The 17,297-nt window shown below is 48.6% G+C and overlaps 1 protein-coding gene across 1 annotated transcript in view; it reads left to right on the forward strand.

Annotated features, from left to right (window-relative positions):
- Window positions 1-455: 455 nt before the first annotated feature.
- Window positions 456-17,297, forward strand: part of CFAP251 (cilia and flagella associated protein 251) — a gene marked incomplete at its 5' end in the record, with an annotated part of 63,257 nt that continues 46,415 nt past the window's right edge. Inside the window, 6 exons of the mRNA XM_059138990.1 lie at window positions 456-905; window positions 1,789-2,124; window positions 4,703-4,843; window positions 6,505-6,614; window positions 11,295-11,406; window positions 11,671-11,751. Of these exons, the coding sequence (XP_058994973.1) occupies window positions 456-905; window positions 1,789-2,124; window positions 4,703-4,843; window positions 6,505-6,614; window positions 11,295-11,406; window positions 11,671-11,751 (1,230 nt within the window). The remainder of the gene's footprint in view (window positions 906-1,788; window positions 2,125-4,702; window positions 4,844-6,504; window positions 6,615-11,294; window positions 11,407-11,670; window positions 11,752-17,297) is intronic.

Consider the following 17,297-nt stretch of genomic DNA (forward strand, 5'->3'; position numbering starts at 1 on the left):
GAATGTCAGGTGCAGGGGAGTTCCCACCAGAAGAAGAAGAAGAAACAGAAGTGGAAGAAGAATATAATCAATTTGATAGAGAGGTGGAAAGTATGCAACCGGAATTCAAAGAAGATGACATATTAGTACCAAGAGAGCCTCAGCAGGAGGAGGAGGAAGAGGAAGGAGTGGAGGAGAAAGGGGAGGAGGGGGAGGAAGGGGGAAAGGAGGTGGGGAATGAAGAAAGGGAGGAGGGGGAGGAGGAAGAGGAAGGAGGGGAGGAGGGAGGAGTAGAGGAGGAAGGGGAGGAGGGGGAGGAAGGGGGAAAGGTGGTTGGGGACAAAGAAAGGGAGGAGGGGGAGGAGGAAGAGGAAGGAGAGGAGGAGGAAGGGGAGGAGGGAGGAGTTGAGGAGGAAGGGGAGGAGGGAGGAGTAGGGGAGGAGGGGGAGGAGGGGGAGGAAGGGGGAAAGGTGGTGGGGGACAAAGAAAGAGAGGAGGGGGAGGAGGAAGAGGAAGGAGAGGAGGAGGAAGGGGAGGAGGGAGGAGTCGAGGAGGAAGGGGAGGAGGCAGAGGAGGAGGAAGGAGTGGAGGGAGAGGAGCCAGGGGAGGAGGGGGAAGGAGCAGAGAAGAAAGAGAAGGAAGGAGAAGAGGGGGAGGAAGAGGAGGAATGGGAGAAAGAGGGAAGAGTGGAAGAGACAGGGGAGGAGGGAGCAGGGGAGGAGGAGGAGGAAGAGGGGGAAGAATATGGCCAAGAGGAGGAGGCCGTCAGAGAAGAAACAGAGGAAAAGTCTGGAGAAGCACAGGGGGAGGAGGCTGCCATTCAGGAGGAAACCAGAGCAAAGCCTCAACAAATCACCAAGTCCATAACCAGTTTGGAGATAGTTACACTGACTGATGCCCAGTCAGTCATATCAGGAACTTCCCTAGTAAGTAGTAATTTTAAGTCATTCATCTATTCTTTCTTTCATTCATTCAGAATCATGCAATGCTTACCATTTGCCAGGCTATGGGGATGATACAAATAAGAAACAGTCCATTCTCTTAAGGAGCTCTAGGGTACCTGAACACCATGAAACAATATGCTAACGGCAGTGATTGAGAGATGCATGGGAGATATTGAAAAAACAAAAATCAAGGACACTTAGCCCAGCTAGGAGGATGGTCAGGGAAGGCCTCCTGGAGGAGGTGTGCAGGGGAGCTGACAGAAGGAGTTCCTAGGGGTTAGTTGGAATGCGCTTGTCTTAGAACAGAGTCAGCGAGATCACAGTAATGTAGGCTCTCCCCCTGAAGGAGAACTCAGCTGTGGTCCAAGGAGAAGTGACTGTGACTCGCCCATCCTTGGAGATGACCAGGGCCACTTAGAAGAATGGTTTTGCTGTGTGGTTCTGCTCGTAGGCCAAGAATAAACCTGGCACACACATGATTCATGTTATTTAAGTACAAAACGTCCCAGGCTCCTTTTTATTTTTTTTTTTAATTATGATTATTTTTTAAGATTTTATTTATTAATTTGACAGAGTGAGAGGGGGCACAAGAAGGGGGGGAGCAGGAGAGGGAGAAGCAGACTCCCCACGGAGGCAGCCCAATGTGGGGCTCACTCCTAGACCCCAGGATCATGACCTGAGCCAAAGGCAAACACTTAACCAACTGAGCCCCCCAGGTACCCCCCAGGCACCTTTTTGAAACAGTTCATAGTTCCTTTGTGAGGCCAACTCTAAGGGGGCTGAGTATGAAAAGAAAGGAAGGTAAAGGAACCAAGCAGCTTGCGCTGTATTTGAAATCACAATCTTCTTTTATTTCTTTTTTAAGAGAACCCTTAGCGAGGGGAAGGATGCGTTAGAATCAGAGCATTTGGAAACAAATGAGTCTTTAAGAGACTTGAGCCCAAAACTAAAATTTCTTGATTTGGATCAAACCCGTTCCGAGGAACCAGAGATTAGTTTCCCCGAAACACAGCCCTCAAGCGAGCTTGGGGAGAAAATCAACCAGATGCCCCAGGATGAACTGGGACAGGAAAGGAGAGAGGAAAAAAGATCATCAGACTTAAGTGAGCGACGAGAAGCAGAGAAGCCGGAGAAATCACTGGTGTCTACGAGCGAGGACATACTGTTTCGAAAGGATGACCGCGCCAACGTGTATCCTTTGGTGAGTGTAATGTGTTTTTTAATTTCCTCTAATGCTTTAAAAGCATTGTGAAATAAGGGAATTTTATGCATATGGAAGAAAAAATACCACCAGAAATATCCTGTTTGAACTAATAATAGACTCGTATGCTTTAAAGTTCAGTTCAGCACTCTGGCGGGACATGTGCATCTGGGCCTGACATCTGGGCCCGACAGCGTCGCTCCCCAGGCAGGAAATTCCGGACGTGGCTTGTCTGTTGCATCGGGTGCCGTTCCTTGTGGGAGACTCAAGGCCAGTCTGTCCTCCCCTTCCGCCTCTCTCTCCCTTCCTCCTCCTGCTCCATTCCTTTCCCCCTTCCCTCCTCGCCTCTGGAAAAAGTGAAAGCCACTGAGAAAGGCACCAGGAGGTCCCCAGGCATCTGCGTGGCCGCACAATATTACCATTTACCAAGAGAAGGAAGGGGAGGAGGGTTTTTTCCTTTCTTCCTCCACCTGCTACTGAAAATTGCTTCCTAGGATTCACTTCCCCTTTTCCCTGTAGATTCTGCCTTTGGAAGATCTACAAGGGATCGAAGGCTCTTGGAGTGTTGAATGTCGTTCCCGACACACAGTGAGCGCTGGACGGGTGTTCACATCTAGACGATGATCGTGGTGGTGCTGGCAGGGATGATAACATGGACGAGGTTGAGGGCAAAGCCTCATGGCAGATGCAGACTCCTGACAGCCTCCTTTCTGTAGACTGGGTTTCCTCTGAGCAGTGAAGTTCAAGGGCAAAACTTGGGCTTGCCCAGTCTGAAAGAAAATGTTTTGGAGCCCGTGAAGGCTTTTGGCTTGTTTAGCCAGCTAATACGACATCCCGTGATGTCGCTGATGAGAGCAAGTGTCCTGTGTGCTGGGCGTTTGGGTCCCCTGTTAGCCTTGGGCTCACTGTAGAACTCAACTCTTCTAGACCACCTCCCTCTGCAAATTTGTTTAGCTCCTTGAGGACACCTCCTTTCTGTTCCTGTTCCTGTATTTTTTTTCCTTTTTTTAAAAGATTTTATTTATTTATTTATTTGACAGAGAGAGATCACAAGCAAACAAAGAGGCAAGTAGAGATGGGGGGAATCAAGCTCCCTGCTAAGCAGAGAGCCTGATGCGGAGCTCGATCCCAGGACCCTGAGATCATGACCAGAGCTGAAGGCAGACACCCAATGATTGAGCCACCCAGGCGCCCCTCTTCTTTCTTTTAAATATTTCTTTATTTATTTGAAAGGGGGGTGGGGAAGGGCAGAGACGAGTCTTTTTTTTTTATTATTCATTTATTTGACAGGTCGAGATCACAAGTAGGCAGGCAGAGAGAGGGAAAGGAGGAAGCAGGCTCCCCGCTGAGCAGAGAGCCGGATGTGGGCCTTGATCCCAGGTCCCTGGGATCATGACCAGAGCCTAAGGCAGAGGCTTTAACCCACTGAGCCAGCCAGGTACCCCAGGCCGAGGGGAGTCTTAAGCGGACTATTCGTGAAGCCCAGTGTTGGGCTGGATCCCACAACCCTGAGATCACAACCTGAGCTAAAGCCAAGAGTCAGTTGCTGATCCAACTGTACCACCCAGGCGCCCCTAAAATTTACCATCTTAGCCATTTTGAAGTGTACAGCATCGTAGTTGATACATTCACACTGTGGTGCAACCAACGCGTGGAACTCATCTTGCGAAACGGAGACTCCCTACCCATCGAACAACTCCCTATTCCCCAGCCCTGCCCCTGGCAACCATCATTCTACTTTCTGTCTCTCTGGATCTGACTCCTCTTGGGACCATGTCAGTGGAATCCTACTGTATTTGTCTTTTTGTGACTGGTGGATTTCACTTACGTGATGTCCCCAAGGCCCATCCATGTTGTAGAACATCGGATCTCCTTCCTGTGGAAGCTCGAACAACACTCATTTTGTTTATCCATTCATCCGTCATTGGATGCTTGGTTTCCTTTTACCTTTTGGTTTCTGCGAAGTATGCTGCTCTGTACATGGGCGTGTGAATGTCTCTTTGAGACCCCGCTTCCAGGTCTTTGAGTTAGGTACCCAGAAGTGTCGTTGCCGCATGATACGCTAATTCTGCTTTCAGTGTTTGGAGAGCTCTCCCTGGGGTTTTCCACAGCAGCTGCACTGTTTCACAGTCCCACCAAGCATGCCCAGTGGTTCCAATTTCTCCACATCCTCATAAAACTGACCCTTTTAAAACGTATTATTTATTCCTTTTTAGCATGTCCACAAGGTTGTGCAGCTGTCACACTGTCTAATTCATCCCGCACAAAAGAAATCCATATCCTGGAGCCGTCACTCCCCGCCCACCTTCCCCAGGCCCCTGGCAGCCACTGGGCTCCTTTCCATCTCTATGGATCGGACCAACCCTGCACTGTGTGTGGCCCCTTTCACTCGGCGTCGTGGACTCGAGGGTCCTCTGTGCCCTAGCATGTGGGTGAGGATGTTCTCGAAGTGATCCCTCTCACCTTGGACTGATGATGTGAAATCCTTGCCCTCCAGAGACTGCGCCAGGGGTGCCTGGTGTCACAGTTCAGGGCTCGGCGCACTCAGTGTCTTGCTGGTCTTGCCTTTGTCTTCCAGACCATGACTTGGTCTTTCGGATGGAACAGTTCGCTTCCTGTTTACTACATTCGAGATGAAAACCAGCGAGTTCTTCTGTACGTCTGTGCCCACACTGCGGTCATCTACGATGTCTTCAAGAATACTCAGCACCATCTTCAGGTATGCAAGTTTTCATTGTTGCTTTTTTTTTTTTTTAATTTTTTTAAAAAGATTTTATTTATTTATTTGACAGAGAGAGAGAGAGAGAGACAGAGAGAGAGATCACAAGTAGGCAGAGAGGCAGGCAGAGAGAGAGGGGGAAGCAGGCTCCTTACTGAGCAGAGAGCCTGATGCGGGACTCGATCCCAGAACCCTGAGATCATGACCTGAGCTGAAAGCAGAGGCCCAACCCACTGAGCCACCCAGGTGCCCCGTTGTTGTTGCTTTTTAAGATTTTATTTTTTTATTTGAGAGAGCAAGCGAGAGAGAGCATGAGGGAAAAGCAGACTCCCCTGCTGAGCGGGAAGCCTGTCGTGGGGCTCGATCCCAGGACCCTGAGATCAAAGCCTTAGCCGAAGGCAGAGGCTGAACTGACTGAGCCACCCAGGAGCCCCTGGACATTTATTTTAATAAGGACCATCGTTAAGTCAATGCCTAGGTCAAAAACATCAGAGAGGGGTTCCCAAAAGCCTAGTCGGTATTCAGGGATCCATGCCATGTGGGTGCAAAGTTTGGATCTAGATGTCCAGAGACACACACAAGCCCAGCAAGCAGCCCTTCTCGGAGCTTCATTGAATGTGTAGCACTGAGCACAGTGCTGTTGGGAGGGAGAGGGGGTAGTTCGTGTCTGCAGAGTGAAGAAGGAGCAGCAGGCAGGGGGGCTGAGAAATAGGTTCCATGCCAGGCAGGTGTCCGGCCTCCTGCAGAGTCAGGTGGCTGGGAGTGGCCTTGACCATCCATCCATCCATCCATCCATCCATTCATTCATTCCATAAGTATTTATCAGAACCTCTTTGTTTCAGATTCTGGGTCTGTAGTCATGAAAAAAACAGATCTAGTCCCCCAGCCCTCATGGAGCTTATAGTCTCATAAATACACAATTACAAATTACAACAAGCACTCCAAAGGAAATGTGGGCTGCTGCAGGAGAGATATCAGGAGTGAAAGATGGCCCTCCAGTTGGGTAGGCTGGCAAATGTGCACTTTGCGCCAAGATCTGACTGACTGAGGAGAATGAACCAACCAGGGGCAGTCTGGGGAGAAGTCCAGACCCAGGGAGATCCAGGTTTGCAGGCCTGCCCACGGGCTCCAGAAAGAAGGCTGGTGTGACTGACATGGAGTGAGCAAGGGGAGAGGAAACGAGCTGTTTCCTGGTAGGGAGCACTAGCATCTTGTTTGTTTCCGGAAGGTTCCTCAGTTACCGGGAAAGGATTGTGGGGGGATGGAAGCAAAAGCAGAGAGGCCAGTGAAGAGGCTTTTGCTCCAGATCTGCTCAGGGGCCTGAGTGGACACTGTTTAAGGGAGATGAGGCCAGCAGGACTTCAAGGGGGCTGGAGGCGGGGCAGAACCCCAACATTTATTCCCCACCTGGGTTCAGAGTTGGGCACATGCCTAGATCTATAGGGAGCCCCTGTCCTTTTGGGGAGTGTGGCTTACCCTTCAGGGGTTTTGAGGGAGAGAAAATCGGAAAACCACTGGCTGTGGAGAAATGCCTGGGAAAGGCCGTTGGAGTGGAATTTTCAGCCTGATGAACCTGGAGAGGGAGCTCAGTTCTCTCTGTGGGGCCCCAGCCTCTCCGGCTGTCCTGAATGTTTCAGAGCATTTTCTCTGCATTTCTGCAGGGCCATGCTAACGTGATCTCCTGCCTCTGCGTCAGTGAAGACAGGCGGTGGATTGCCACTGCCGACAAAGGGCCCGACTGCCTGATAATCATCTGGGACTCCTTCACAGGGTAGGCGTGGCGCAGGCCTGTTTTTCCCTACTCAGTGTAGTGTATCTGCAACAAATGAGAAATGCCGGTCTGGGCGTGCAGAAGCCAGCGACGGGATGCCGGGTGAGGGTGAAGCGGCCTGGGGAGGCTGGCCATCCTGTTGCCTTGAGGCCCGGTCGAGTGACATTACCTTCTTGAATTTCTCCATTTACAGTTCTTGGCTCTTTAGGCCCAGAAACTTGGTTTGGCGGTGTCCCAGAGTAGGTGAGGGAGGTTGACTCTAACCCAGTGAAGTGAAGTGATTTTCCCCATCTATAAAAAAAAGAGGCTGATCATACCCACTGTTTTAGTTTCCTTGGGCTGCTCTAAGAAATTACCACGTGCAAAGGGGCTTAAAATAACAGAAAGTTATTCCCTCAAAGTTCACGAGGCTGGAAGTCTGAAATCAGGGTGCCTAAAGGGGTGGTTCCTTCTGGGGCTCTGAGGGAGAACCTGCTCCAGGCCTCTCTCCCAGATGCTATTGGTGACTGGCAGCCCTGTGTTCCTTGGCTGGTAGACCAGTCACTCTAGTCTCTGCCTCTGTCTTCACATGGCGTTGTCCCCTGTGTGTCTCTTTGTGTCTGCTCTTCTATGAGTTCAGCAGTCATTGGTTTTAGGCTCCATCCTAACCCGTCCTCATCTGAGATAACACATCTGCAAGGACCCTATTCCCATATAATGCTCACATCCTGAGGCTCTGGATGGACCTGACTACTGATGGGGCCCTCAGTACACTACACTTACCTTACAGGACTGTCGTGAAGACCAGTAAGGCACAGCACATGGCCCATGGTAGATGTTCATGTGTGTTTTCTTTCTTCATTCCTGGTCCTAGAGGCAGAGGGCAGTGCTAGATTAATTGATAAGATTGTAAGGCCCTGATTGGGTTGTGGGGGGTGGATGAGTCCAGTTGGGGACGATTAGGAAGAAGTTGTGTTAAATGCTCTCGGGTGTTCTGGAAAGTTTGGTTGGATGTCCTAAGATGCAGGTCCCCCAGGTGACCGGTGACCTCCTAGGGCCCTGTTACTTAATCCTGGTCCTCATCTTACTAGACGTCCCAGTGGCATTTGACCCTTCATTTCCTTGGCTTCTCTGATGCCACGTCCCCTTGGTTTTCACCCACCTTCTGAGACTCTGCTTACTCTGGCCCAAGATGGTGAGGCTGTGGTTGGTCCTGTTCTCCAGCCGGGAGGGAGCAGACCTGGGGTTGATACCACACCATCTTCATCTCCATAACCACCTCAGAATTCCACTTTTCATGGATGAGGAAGCTGCTGGAGAACATTCCACCTGGATGTCCCATGGATATCTCCTGCTAAAATGTCCCCAAGCCCTGTTGCATCTCCTCCCAGAGGCCTTCTAAACCCACCTCTGCTGCCCCTGCCCCACTACGCCCGCCTGGCCAGCCTCCTCCTCTGCAGCTTCACTCTGCAACACAACCTCCAGGATGGTGATTTAGAATACACATAACAGGGGAGCCTGGGTGGCCCAGTGGGTTAAAGCCTCTGCCTTCAGCTCAGGTCATGGTCCCAGGGTCCTGGGATCGAGCCCCGCATCGGGCTCTCTGCTTAGCAGGGAGCCTGCTTCCTCCTCTCTCTCTCTGCCTGCCTCTCCGCCTACTTGTGGTTTCTGTCTGTCAAATAAATAAATAAAATCTTTAAAAAAAAAAAAAAAAAAGAATACACATAACATAAAACTGACCATCTCCACAATTTTTAGAAAAGATTTAATTATTTATTTAAGAGCAAGAGAGTGTGAGGGGGGGATGGGCAGAAGAAGAGGGAGGGAGAATCCTCAAGCCGACTCCTCGCTGAGTGTAGAGCCCGACATGTGGCTCAATCCCAGGACCCTGAGATCGTGACCTGTGCCGAAATCAAGAGCCAGATGCTTTACCGACTGAGACATCCAGTCGCCCCATCGTAAAAATATGATTTTTTTAAAAAATTGTAAGTTTTTATTTATTTATTTGATAGAGATCACAAGCAGGCAGAGAGGCAGGCAGAGAGAGAGAGGAGGAAGCAGGCTCCCCGCTGAGCAGGGAACCTGATGCAGGGCTCGATCCCAGGACTCTGGGATCATGACCTGAGCCGAAGGCTTAACTGACTGAGCCACCCAGGTGCCCCACTTTGCTCTTGCTTATAAAGCTGTCTCCCCTACTAGACTAGGGGTGACTCTGGCAGTGATTTTTTTCTTTTTAATTGTAAAGTAAAGTGCATCTGTGGTTAATAATTCAATATGTCAATACGAGTTTTATGATACAGTAAATGATGACTTTGGGACCCAGAAAAGAATACTTGGTTTTAGAATTAATATTCACTTTATTAGAGTGATAAACTAAGAACCATAGTTTTTCCTTAAGCTTTTTATTCAGCTTATAAATCTTACTCCTTTTATAAATCTAGCATATTTTTACCATTGCCTTTAAGGGGGTTTTGATTAATGTTTGGCCCCACTCACAAATTTGATTATTAATTCCTTTTAAACATTTTTAAACTGCACTTAGAAATTGAATATATTTGGTTTTATCTCTAAGTTCTTTAGTAGTCTGATTAAAAAAATAAGCCCTTCACCCATACTTAAGGGATTCTTGTAAATCTAATAAATTAGACATAACTATGGCAAATCTTAAGTTCTCATAAGCATTCTAATATTGTTTATAAATCAGTGTGATTTGAATGTAAAATCACAAGTCTGAATCAACCACGGGCTTTAAATTAGAATCACAAATTTAATCCATCAGAGTCTCTGATAATGTTAAATTCTCTTAAGCATCACCCATTCCTAAGAAAAATAAACAGATTCTCTTCCCACCAATTGTTTACAGAACAGGCCCAGCTGACATCACTGGCTCTCCGTTTAATTCTGGAAAGCCACAGGGATAAGATGCTTTTCCCCACTAAGGACATCACTGTGTCATTCACAGCAATGTTAGGGCTGCCTTCTCTCAAATGATTTTGGGGGCTACTTCCCAGGGGGATGAAGTCCTCTCCGATGACAGAGAACCAGCCAGGTCCTCAGCTGAGGCACAGATTTGGTCCCAGCCATTTGGGGCACTGGAGTGACCTCCGAGGCCTGCTGATATTTCCAGTAACAAGGGCTCTGTAATGAAAAACAATGGGGAACCACCAGCCCACGGTCCTGGATTAGGAGGTCCTACCACCCGGCCTTCCGCCACCCGTTCCTGCTCACTCACAATCACCTACATCCTTGCTTCTGTTGTGTTTCTCTGGCTCACTTAGACATTTAAATATCTCATTTAATTCTGCATGTGACAAGGTTTTTCCTGCTTCTTAGGGTTCTACAGTCCTGCGAGTGACACAGTATAGAAGTGAATGAGGGAAAAAAAAAGTGAGCCCTTCCTCACCCAGACACATCTCCAGAGTCATCCTTGTTTAGTTTAGAATCTGTTGCTCTAGACTCTTCCGTGCACAGAAATGTGTGCACTCTCTCTCCCTCGTGCAGGATGAAGCTACCTACACTGTTTGGCAATTTGCTTTTTTTCTCAAAATTTTGGTCACCTTCCCACATCGGCCTCATTCTTTTTTTTTTTTTTTTTTTTAAGATTTTATTTATTTATTTGGCAAAGAGAGAGAGCATAGGTAGGCAGAGCGGCAGGCAGAGGGAGAAAGAGAAACATGCTCTGCACTGAGCAGGGGAGCCTGATGCGGGACTCGATCCCAGGACCTGAGCTGGAGGCAACCACTTAACCAACTGAGCCACCCAGGCGCCCCTGCCTCATTCTTTTTGCAAGTAACCTAGTTTTTCATTATATGGTTACGTCATAATATATATATTTTTTTAACAGTTCCCACATTCATGGATATTTGTGTTTCGAGATTCTTTTGCCACTAAAGCAGTGCCACGATGAACATGAATTTATATTTCTCCCTGTTTACTTTTGCTATTATTTTTCTGGGAAAAAAGCTTAGGTGGGAGGGCACTTGTTTCCCTGAGTATTTCCCGGGTATTGTCCTCAGCATCTTTCTTCCATATTTCTGTCCTTCGTGTCTGGCGTGGAATCAGCGCTCAGTAGCGGGTGACCATCGACTTCATGAAGAGAACAAACGGCACGTTTGCGTAATGCTGTTAGTTTTATTATTTTTTAAATTGAGGTAAAATTCACATAAGGTCAAATTCACTGTCATGAAGTGTGCGATTCAGTGGCATTGAGCGCGTTTGCAGTGTTGTGCCATCGCCGCTTGTATCTAGTTCCAACTGCTGTTTTAAAGTCATCTCTACGCCCAATGTGGGGCTCGAACCCACAACCCAAGGTGTTAGGAGTTCCATGCTCCACCACCTCAGCCCGCTGGGTGCCCCTAGTTCCCAAATCCCAAAAGGAAAACCCAAAGCCATGGGTCATCCCTCCCATTCCCCCTGAGAGCCCCTGATGTGCCAGTTCGTCCCTGTGGATTTTCTAATTCTGGAATCTTCATATCAGGGAGCTCGAACGACATGTGGTCTTTGTGTCAGGCCTCTCTACTTCACGTGATGTTTTTGGGGTCCACCCCTGATACAGCAGGGTGCTTCCTACCTTTGTACAGCTGCATTGCAGTCCGTTGTACGGACGGACCACATTTGGTTCCTCCTTAGCTTTTGAAGCAAGTCCCTCCGGGGAGCATGGCAGACCTCCGCAAAGGGGTGTTCCCCGGTCCTGTTTTGCAGCATTCCTGTGCACACAATATTTGACAGCTGCCCAGAAGGCCACGGCATCGAGGCCATAGCCATCACCCGGGACGCCAAATATCTGGCAACCATCTCCGATGCTGAAATCCAGGTACGGAGCACTTGGAGGCCGCCTCAGCGGGCTGGCCAGCCTGTCAAGTGTGTCCCGGTGAGCAGCTCTGCTCAGGCCACATGGCATCTGTGATGCTCTCAGGGAACGACCGGACCCCATGGCCCCTCGCTAGGTGTTCTCTCCCTGGGGTTCAGCTCACAGTGCCATGTTCCCGAGCCAAAGTTACACGGCCACCGCGAGAGGTGTTGGGTTCGTCAGCAGCCTTCAGGAACCTTCTCATTCTCCATCTGCTGTCACTCACAGGAAGTTTGCATCTGGAGGTGGACCTTAGCTGTGGAAACGCCAGCGTGTACCCTCAAGCTCCTCAAAGAATATGGTGTTCAGGTGAGCTCAGTTTGAGTGTGCAAAGCTGTGTCTACAGTCACACCGAGCCCAGGTCCAAACCTACTTTGGGTTTTGCTGGTGTTGAGTTACGGTACACTAGCACTTGTAAAAAAACACCATCGTGTCCTTGAACTCATTTTAATCTTGATGATAGTGAGCAATATTTTCTTGAGCATATATTATGTGCCAGGTTCTGCTAAGTTTGTTAGAGCAAGCATCTCATGCAGTCCATGCAAACGGGCTGGGAAGGAGTTCTTTAGTAACACAGTGGACTGCTACTGTTAAGTGCTAGGTAATTTGTCTGAAGTCACAGGCCAGCAGCCTTTCCTGTTCTAGACCCACGCTCTTAACTGCTCCTGAGACCCAGAAATTATTAGTCTCGGTTTGCTTGAAGCGACTTGCCAAGGACACCCACCAAGTCTACTCTTCCGCTCTGTGTCGTCTTACTTGTCCTTTGCACCCTTCGCCTGTCACACGGCTGCTCAGTCCCTGCGATACACCAGACACTGTGCAAAGTGCTCACCTGGGTGCAGGACCCAGAACCCAGTCAGAGGGCCTGGGTGACTGGGCTTAGCGGGGCACACGTCATGCGGCAGCTTTGTGTCCATCTCGCTCCTTCTGGCCCCCATCATCCCTCTAGGTCTCCAAAAAATTTCCTCACAGCTTTTATAAGCTGAGCTGATACAGTAGCCTATAGCAAGCTTTTCTCTTGCTGCAAGAAACCGCTCTGAGACTTTTTAGAGCTTGCATTGAATCCGTGGATTGCTTTGGGCAGTTGTCCTCTTAACAGTCCACGGGCACAGCGGTGCCTGGGTGGCTCAGTGGGTGAAAGCCTCTGCCTTTGGCTCAGGTCATAATCTTGGGGTCCTGGGATCGAGCCCCGCATCCGGCTCTCTGCTCAGCGGGGAGCCTGCTTCCCCCCGCTCTCTCTGCCCGCCTTTCTGCCTACTTGTGATCTCTGTCTGTCAAATAAATAAATAAAATCTTTAACAAAAAACAATCCACGGGCACAGGCTGTCTTTCTACTCACTTGCGTCTTCTCGAGTTTCCTTCAGCAGTGCCGTTTGCAGTGAACAAACCCTCCACCGAAGGTTTATTCCTAGGTCTTCTTATGCTATCGTAAGTGGATCGGTGTTCTTAATTTCCTTCGTGGCTTTTCATTGCTCGTCTATAGAAACGCAACTGATTTTGGGGGGATTCTGTGCCATGAAACTTTGCTGATTACATGTGGCTGCTTGGATTTAAGTCAGGTAGAGTGAGATAAAACTACAGATTGATTTCCTCCATGTCACTACGTCTCAAGTACTCCCCGGCCCCCTGTGGTCAGTGGCTGCCACGTTCGACAGAACAGATGAGCCAACATCTCGGTCACAGCGGAATGTGCTGTGGACAGCGCTGCAAGGCCCCAAGTCTGGAAGGATTCTGCCATCTTCTGCCTGCCCTGCATTCCTGCCCGCCCAGCCGGACTGAGCCCTTCGATTTGGGCTTGAGTCACACAGGGTGAGCGAGCTCTCAGCACAGCCCAGCTTTCTAGTAGGCTGACTGTTTTGTGTCTAGAGCGAACTGTCTCACACCTTCTCTTCATCGCTCCCCGGCCCTTCCTCTTCCTCTTGGCTGATGACCTCTTTCATTTTGCGTTGAGAGAATGGGGGCCATCAGGTACAAACACTGGCCTGTTCTCACTCCCAGCCTACAACCTGCTTCAGGCTCACCACTGCCCCTTCCCCTCTGCCTGTAAGAGCAGCCAGTGCCCGAGACGCCCTCCTCTCGGGCGCTTGAGGCCGTCTCCTGCAGCGAGCAGCTGTCCCTCCGCTGGGTGGCTATACCCAGAGCAGACACACATGCCTTCGCTTCCCCCTATCTCCGAAGGACACCACGGATGGAGCGTCTCCTTCCGGCTCTGGCTCCCTGCACTTCTTCACAGTAACATGTCTCCGAGGTGCTGTCTGTGCCTGCTTTCCGACTTCATGATGTCTCATTTACTCTTTTGTGCACAAAATATTCGATCTCGTTATATTTTCATTGCTAAAGGAGGCATACGAGCAAAATGTGTGCATTTAAAGGCACAAAACAAAAGGTACCTGTGTGTTTACTGCCTGATCAAGAAAGAACATCACCCAAACCCTGGGAGGCCCTTTGTCCTCCTTCCCCAAACCCATCCCCAAGTTAACTAGGGTTAACTAGGGTTAACTAGTTAAGGAGTGTCCCAGGTTTTGTGTTACACATTCCCTTGCTTTCCTGTATACTTTTGTCTAGCAAGTATCTCTCAGTACTTTCCTTTTTTTTTTTTTTTTTTTTTTTGACTTCCTGAGCAAGAGAGAGAGAGAGAGAAAACGTGAGCACGGACGGGCAGACGGAGAGGGAGAGAGAGAGACTCTCAAGCAGACTCCATGCCGAGTGCGGAGCCTGATGCGGAGCTCGATGTCAGGACCCTGAGATTCTGACCTGAGTCAAAATCAAGAGTCGGAGGCTTTACCAACTGAGCCACCTGGATCCCCCCACCACTTTTTTGAAGTAGGCTCCACAGCCCACATAGGGCTGGAACTCAGAATCCTGAGATCAGGAGCTGCGGGCTCTGCCGGCTGAGCCAGCCGGGCGCCCCTCCCTCAGTGCTATCGTATTTTGTTTTACCTGTTTTGTTAGGTGCCTATCTGGACATAATGGCTTCATTTTGTCTGCCTTGTTTCTGAGATTCATCCATTTTGAATACTGAGCTATAATTCACTAATTTTCACGCCTATGTAGACTCCTCTTGTCTGAGTATAATATAGCTCATTTCTCTATCCTACCAGCGATGAACATTTTGGTTCTTCTGATCTGTCTTCCGCCTGCCCATGGCCCTACCAGATCTGTGCTTATCACAGTCCCTGGAGTTTCCAAGTCAAGCGAGGGCTATTACATCCTCACTAGCACCGTTCCCAGTGGTTGTTGAAGACCCCTTCCCTGGGCTCACAGCCTTCCCTGGGCTCCTCTGTGGGCTTGTCCTCTTTTTCTGCACACCTTCTAATGCTGGCCGTCCTCAGGGTTGAGTTGTGGGAGCTCCTCTCACGGCGGCACCTTCTTCCTGGGTGTTCTCATCCATTCCCATGACTTTTAAGGCCTGTGCATTCATTCCCAAGATGCAGCTCCCTGCGTGACTCCGACATCCTTCCGGCTGAGCCGTGTTCGCTCTTGTCCTGGCCCTTCCTGCCTTCCTGCAGCAGCCAGAGCGACAGTTCTTAAACGAGCCGGACAGATCATATCTCTCTCTTGCTTAAAGTCTTTCAGTGACTTCCCTTTGTGATGGGGATAACCCTAAACTCACCCTCCGCCTACCTCCCAGCACCTACCCTCCTCCTGTTTATTAATGTCTGTTAGTTTGTATGCCCTGGAATTTTACAGAAATGGACTCTCTTTGTGGAGGGCTCTGGCTTCTTTTATTCGATTTAATTGTTGAGATTCATCTATGTATGCAACAATAGTTTATTCTTCCTTATTCCTCTTTATGTCCTTTAAAATGTGAATACTGAGTAGTCATCGAATGGATATGTCACAATTTGCTTCTTCACCTGTTAAAAGACATTAGCCCTGTTTCCTGTTTGTGGCTGTTGAAAACAAAGGTGCATGAATTTTTACGCACAAGTCTTTGTAGATATATGCCTTCGTTTCTCTTGGTAATTATCTTTGTTTCTGAAGGCTATCTGCCCTAACTATAGGGCTGTAGTGTGGTTCTTATTGCCTTACTCTGAAGATATTATTGTCTTTATTTTTTTTAAGATTTTATTTATTTATTTAACAGAGAGGGAGAGAGATCACAAGTAGGCAGAGAGGCAGGCCGAGAGAGAGGGAAGCAGGCTCCCTGCTGAGCAGAGAGCCCGATGTAGGGCTCCATCCCAGGACCCTGAGACCATGACCTGAGCCATAGACAGAGGGATAACCCACTGAGCCACCCGGGCGCCCTGACATTATTGTCTTCAGACTTAACACCACTCCATTGAGAAGTCAACTATCAATCTTACTGTTCCCTCTTCTGAAAGTTATGTATGTCTTTCCCCTCCTACCCCATTCTGGCTGCTTTTAAGGGTTTCTGCTGATTATTAGCAGTTTTTAATGATGTGTCTGTATGTATATGGATATGTTGTTGATTTTTCTTAAAAATCCAAAACTAGGTGCCTGCATGGCTCAGTCAGTGGAGCGTGTGACTCTTGATTTTGGCTTGTGAGTTCGAGCTGCATGTTGGGCATAGAGATTACTCACAAAAAAGGATAAATAAATAAAAATTAAAATCTAAAAAAAAAAAAAAACAACCCAAAACATATCTTCTGGGGTTCTTTGAACTTGGAATATCATTTCTTTCTTCAGTTTTGCAAAATTCTCTGCCACTGCCTCTTTAAAGATCACTTTTATCACCTTTTTTTCTTTCCTCTCCTTTTGGTACTCCAATTATACAGACATTGGACCCGTCTTGTCCTTTATGTCTCTTATTGTCTATATTGTCCGTTCTTTTGTGTCTTTATCCTTCAGTCTGGATCTTTCCTCTTCTAATTTATCTTCCCATTGTACTTACTAATTATTTCTTTGGCTATATTTAATTTTCTGTTAAATCCTCTTTTGAGGTTTTTTAAATCTTTTTTTTTTTTTTTAGATCTAGAATTTCTATTTGATTCTTTTTAAAAAGAGAATTACTGCTGAGATTGCCCATCGTGCCCTCTACTCTCTGGCACATCGTGACCACAGTTATTGTCAAGTCTGCATGTGTTGGTGCTATGCCTGCATCTCCTGGGGTCTCTTGCTGACGATTGATTCCCCCTCAGTTGTCAGTCATTTGGAAATGTCTCTTTCATATGCCTGCTTATGTTTCATCAGATGCCCAGTGTCATGCTTTAAAAAGTCTAGGAATAATTTGAGGCTCAGGATGGTACCTTCCTCCAAGGAAGACTCACTTTTGCTTCTTGCTGGCATCTGGCAAAGTTAACGAGATTAACTGATTAATCGAATCACAGATCGCAGTGATTTGAGGCTGATTTCCAGCCTTTGTGAGGACTTGTCCATGCATTTTCTTCCAACCGTTCTGCAACCCCCCGCCCCGCCTTCCCTATCCCTCCCCACCCCTGCTGAGGCCATTGAGCTGTCCTGAAATTACTTCTCAAACATTGGCACTGGTCCTTCACATTCCTGGAGCAGGCAAGGAGTAGGTGATGGTGTGGAGGTGGCAGGAATGGAACTTAAGTCGTGTTTCTAGAAGCTGTCTCCCAGGGCTGCCCCTTGCATCCCTTCACCTCAGGCCGTAGCCGCCCCCTCCCACACACATACCCCCGCAGGACACGCGCCTCAGTCTCCCTGGGGAGCTCCGTGGTGGTGTGGCTGTTGTTCAGCTTCTGTACTTCGTGGTTTCCTCACTTGCATAGTTACTGCAGGGTTGATTTTTGGGAAGGGAGCCAGGCAGTCCAGGCTATTCACCGTGTTGGCAGGAATCAGAAACTCTTTCCAGTATTTGGCATTCATTCCAAGTTACCTTGTGGCCTTGTCAAATTTAGAAATGTGTATGCAGCAGTTTTTGTCCAAAA

This window comes from Mustela lutreola, chromosome 11 (assembly GCF_030435805.1).
Source record: "Mustela lutreola isolate mMusLut2 chromosome 11, mMusLut2.pri, whole genome shotgun sequence".
Lineage (NCBI taxonomy): Eukaryota > Metazoa > Chordata > Mammalia > Carnivora > Mustelidae > Mustela > Mustela lutreola.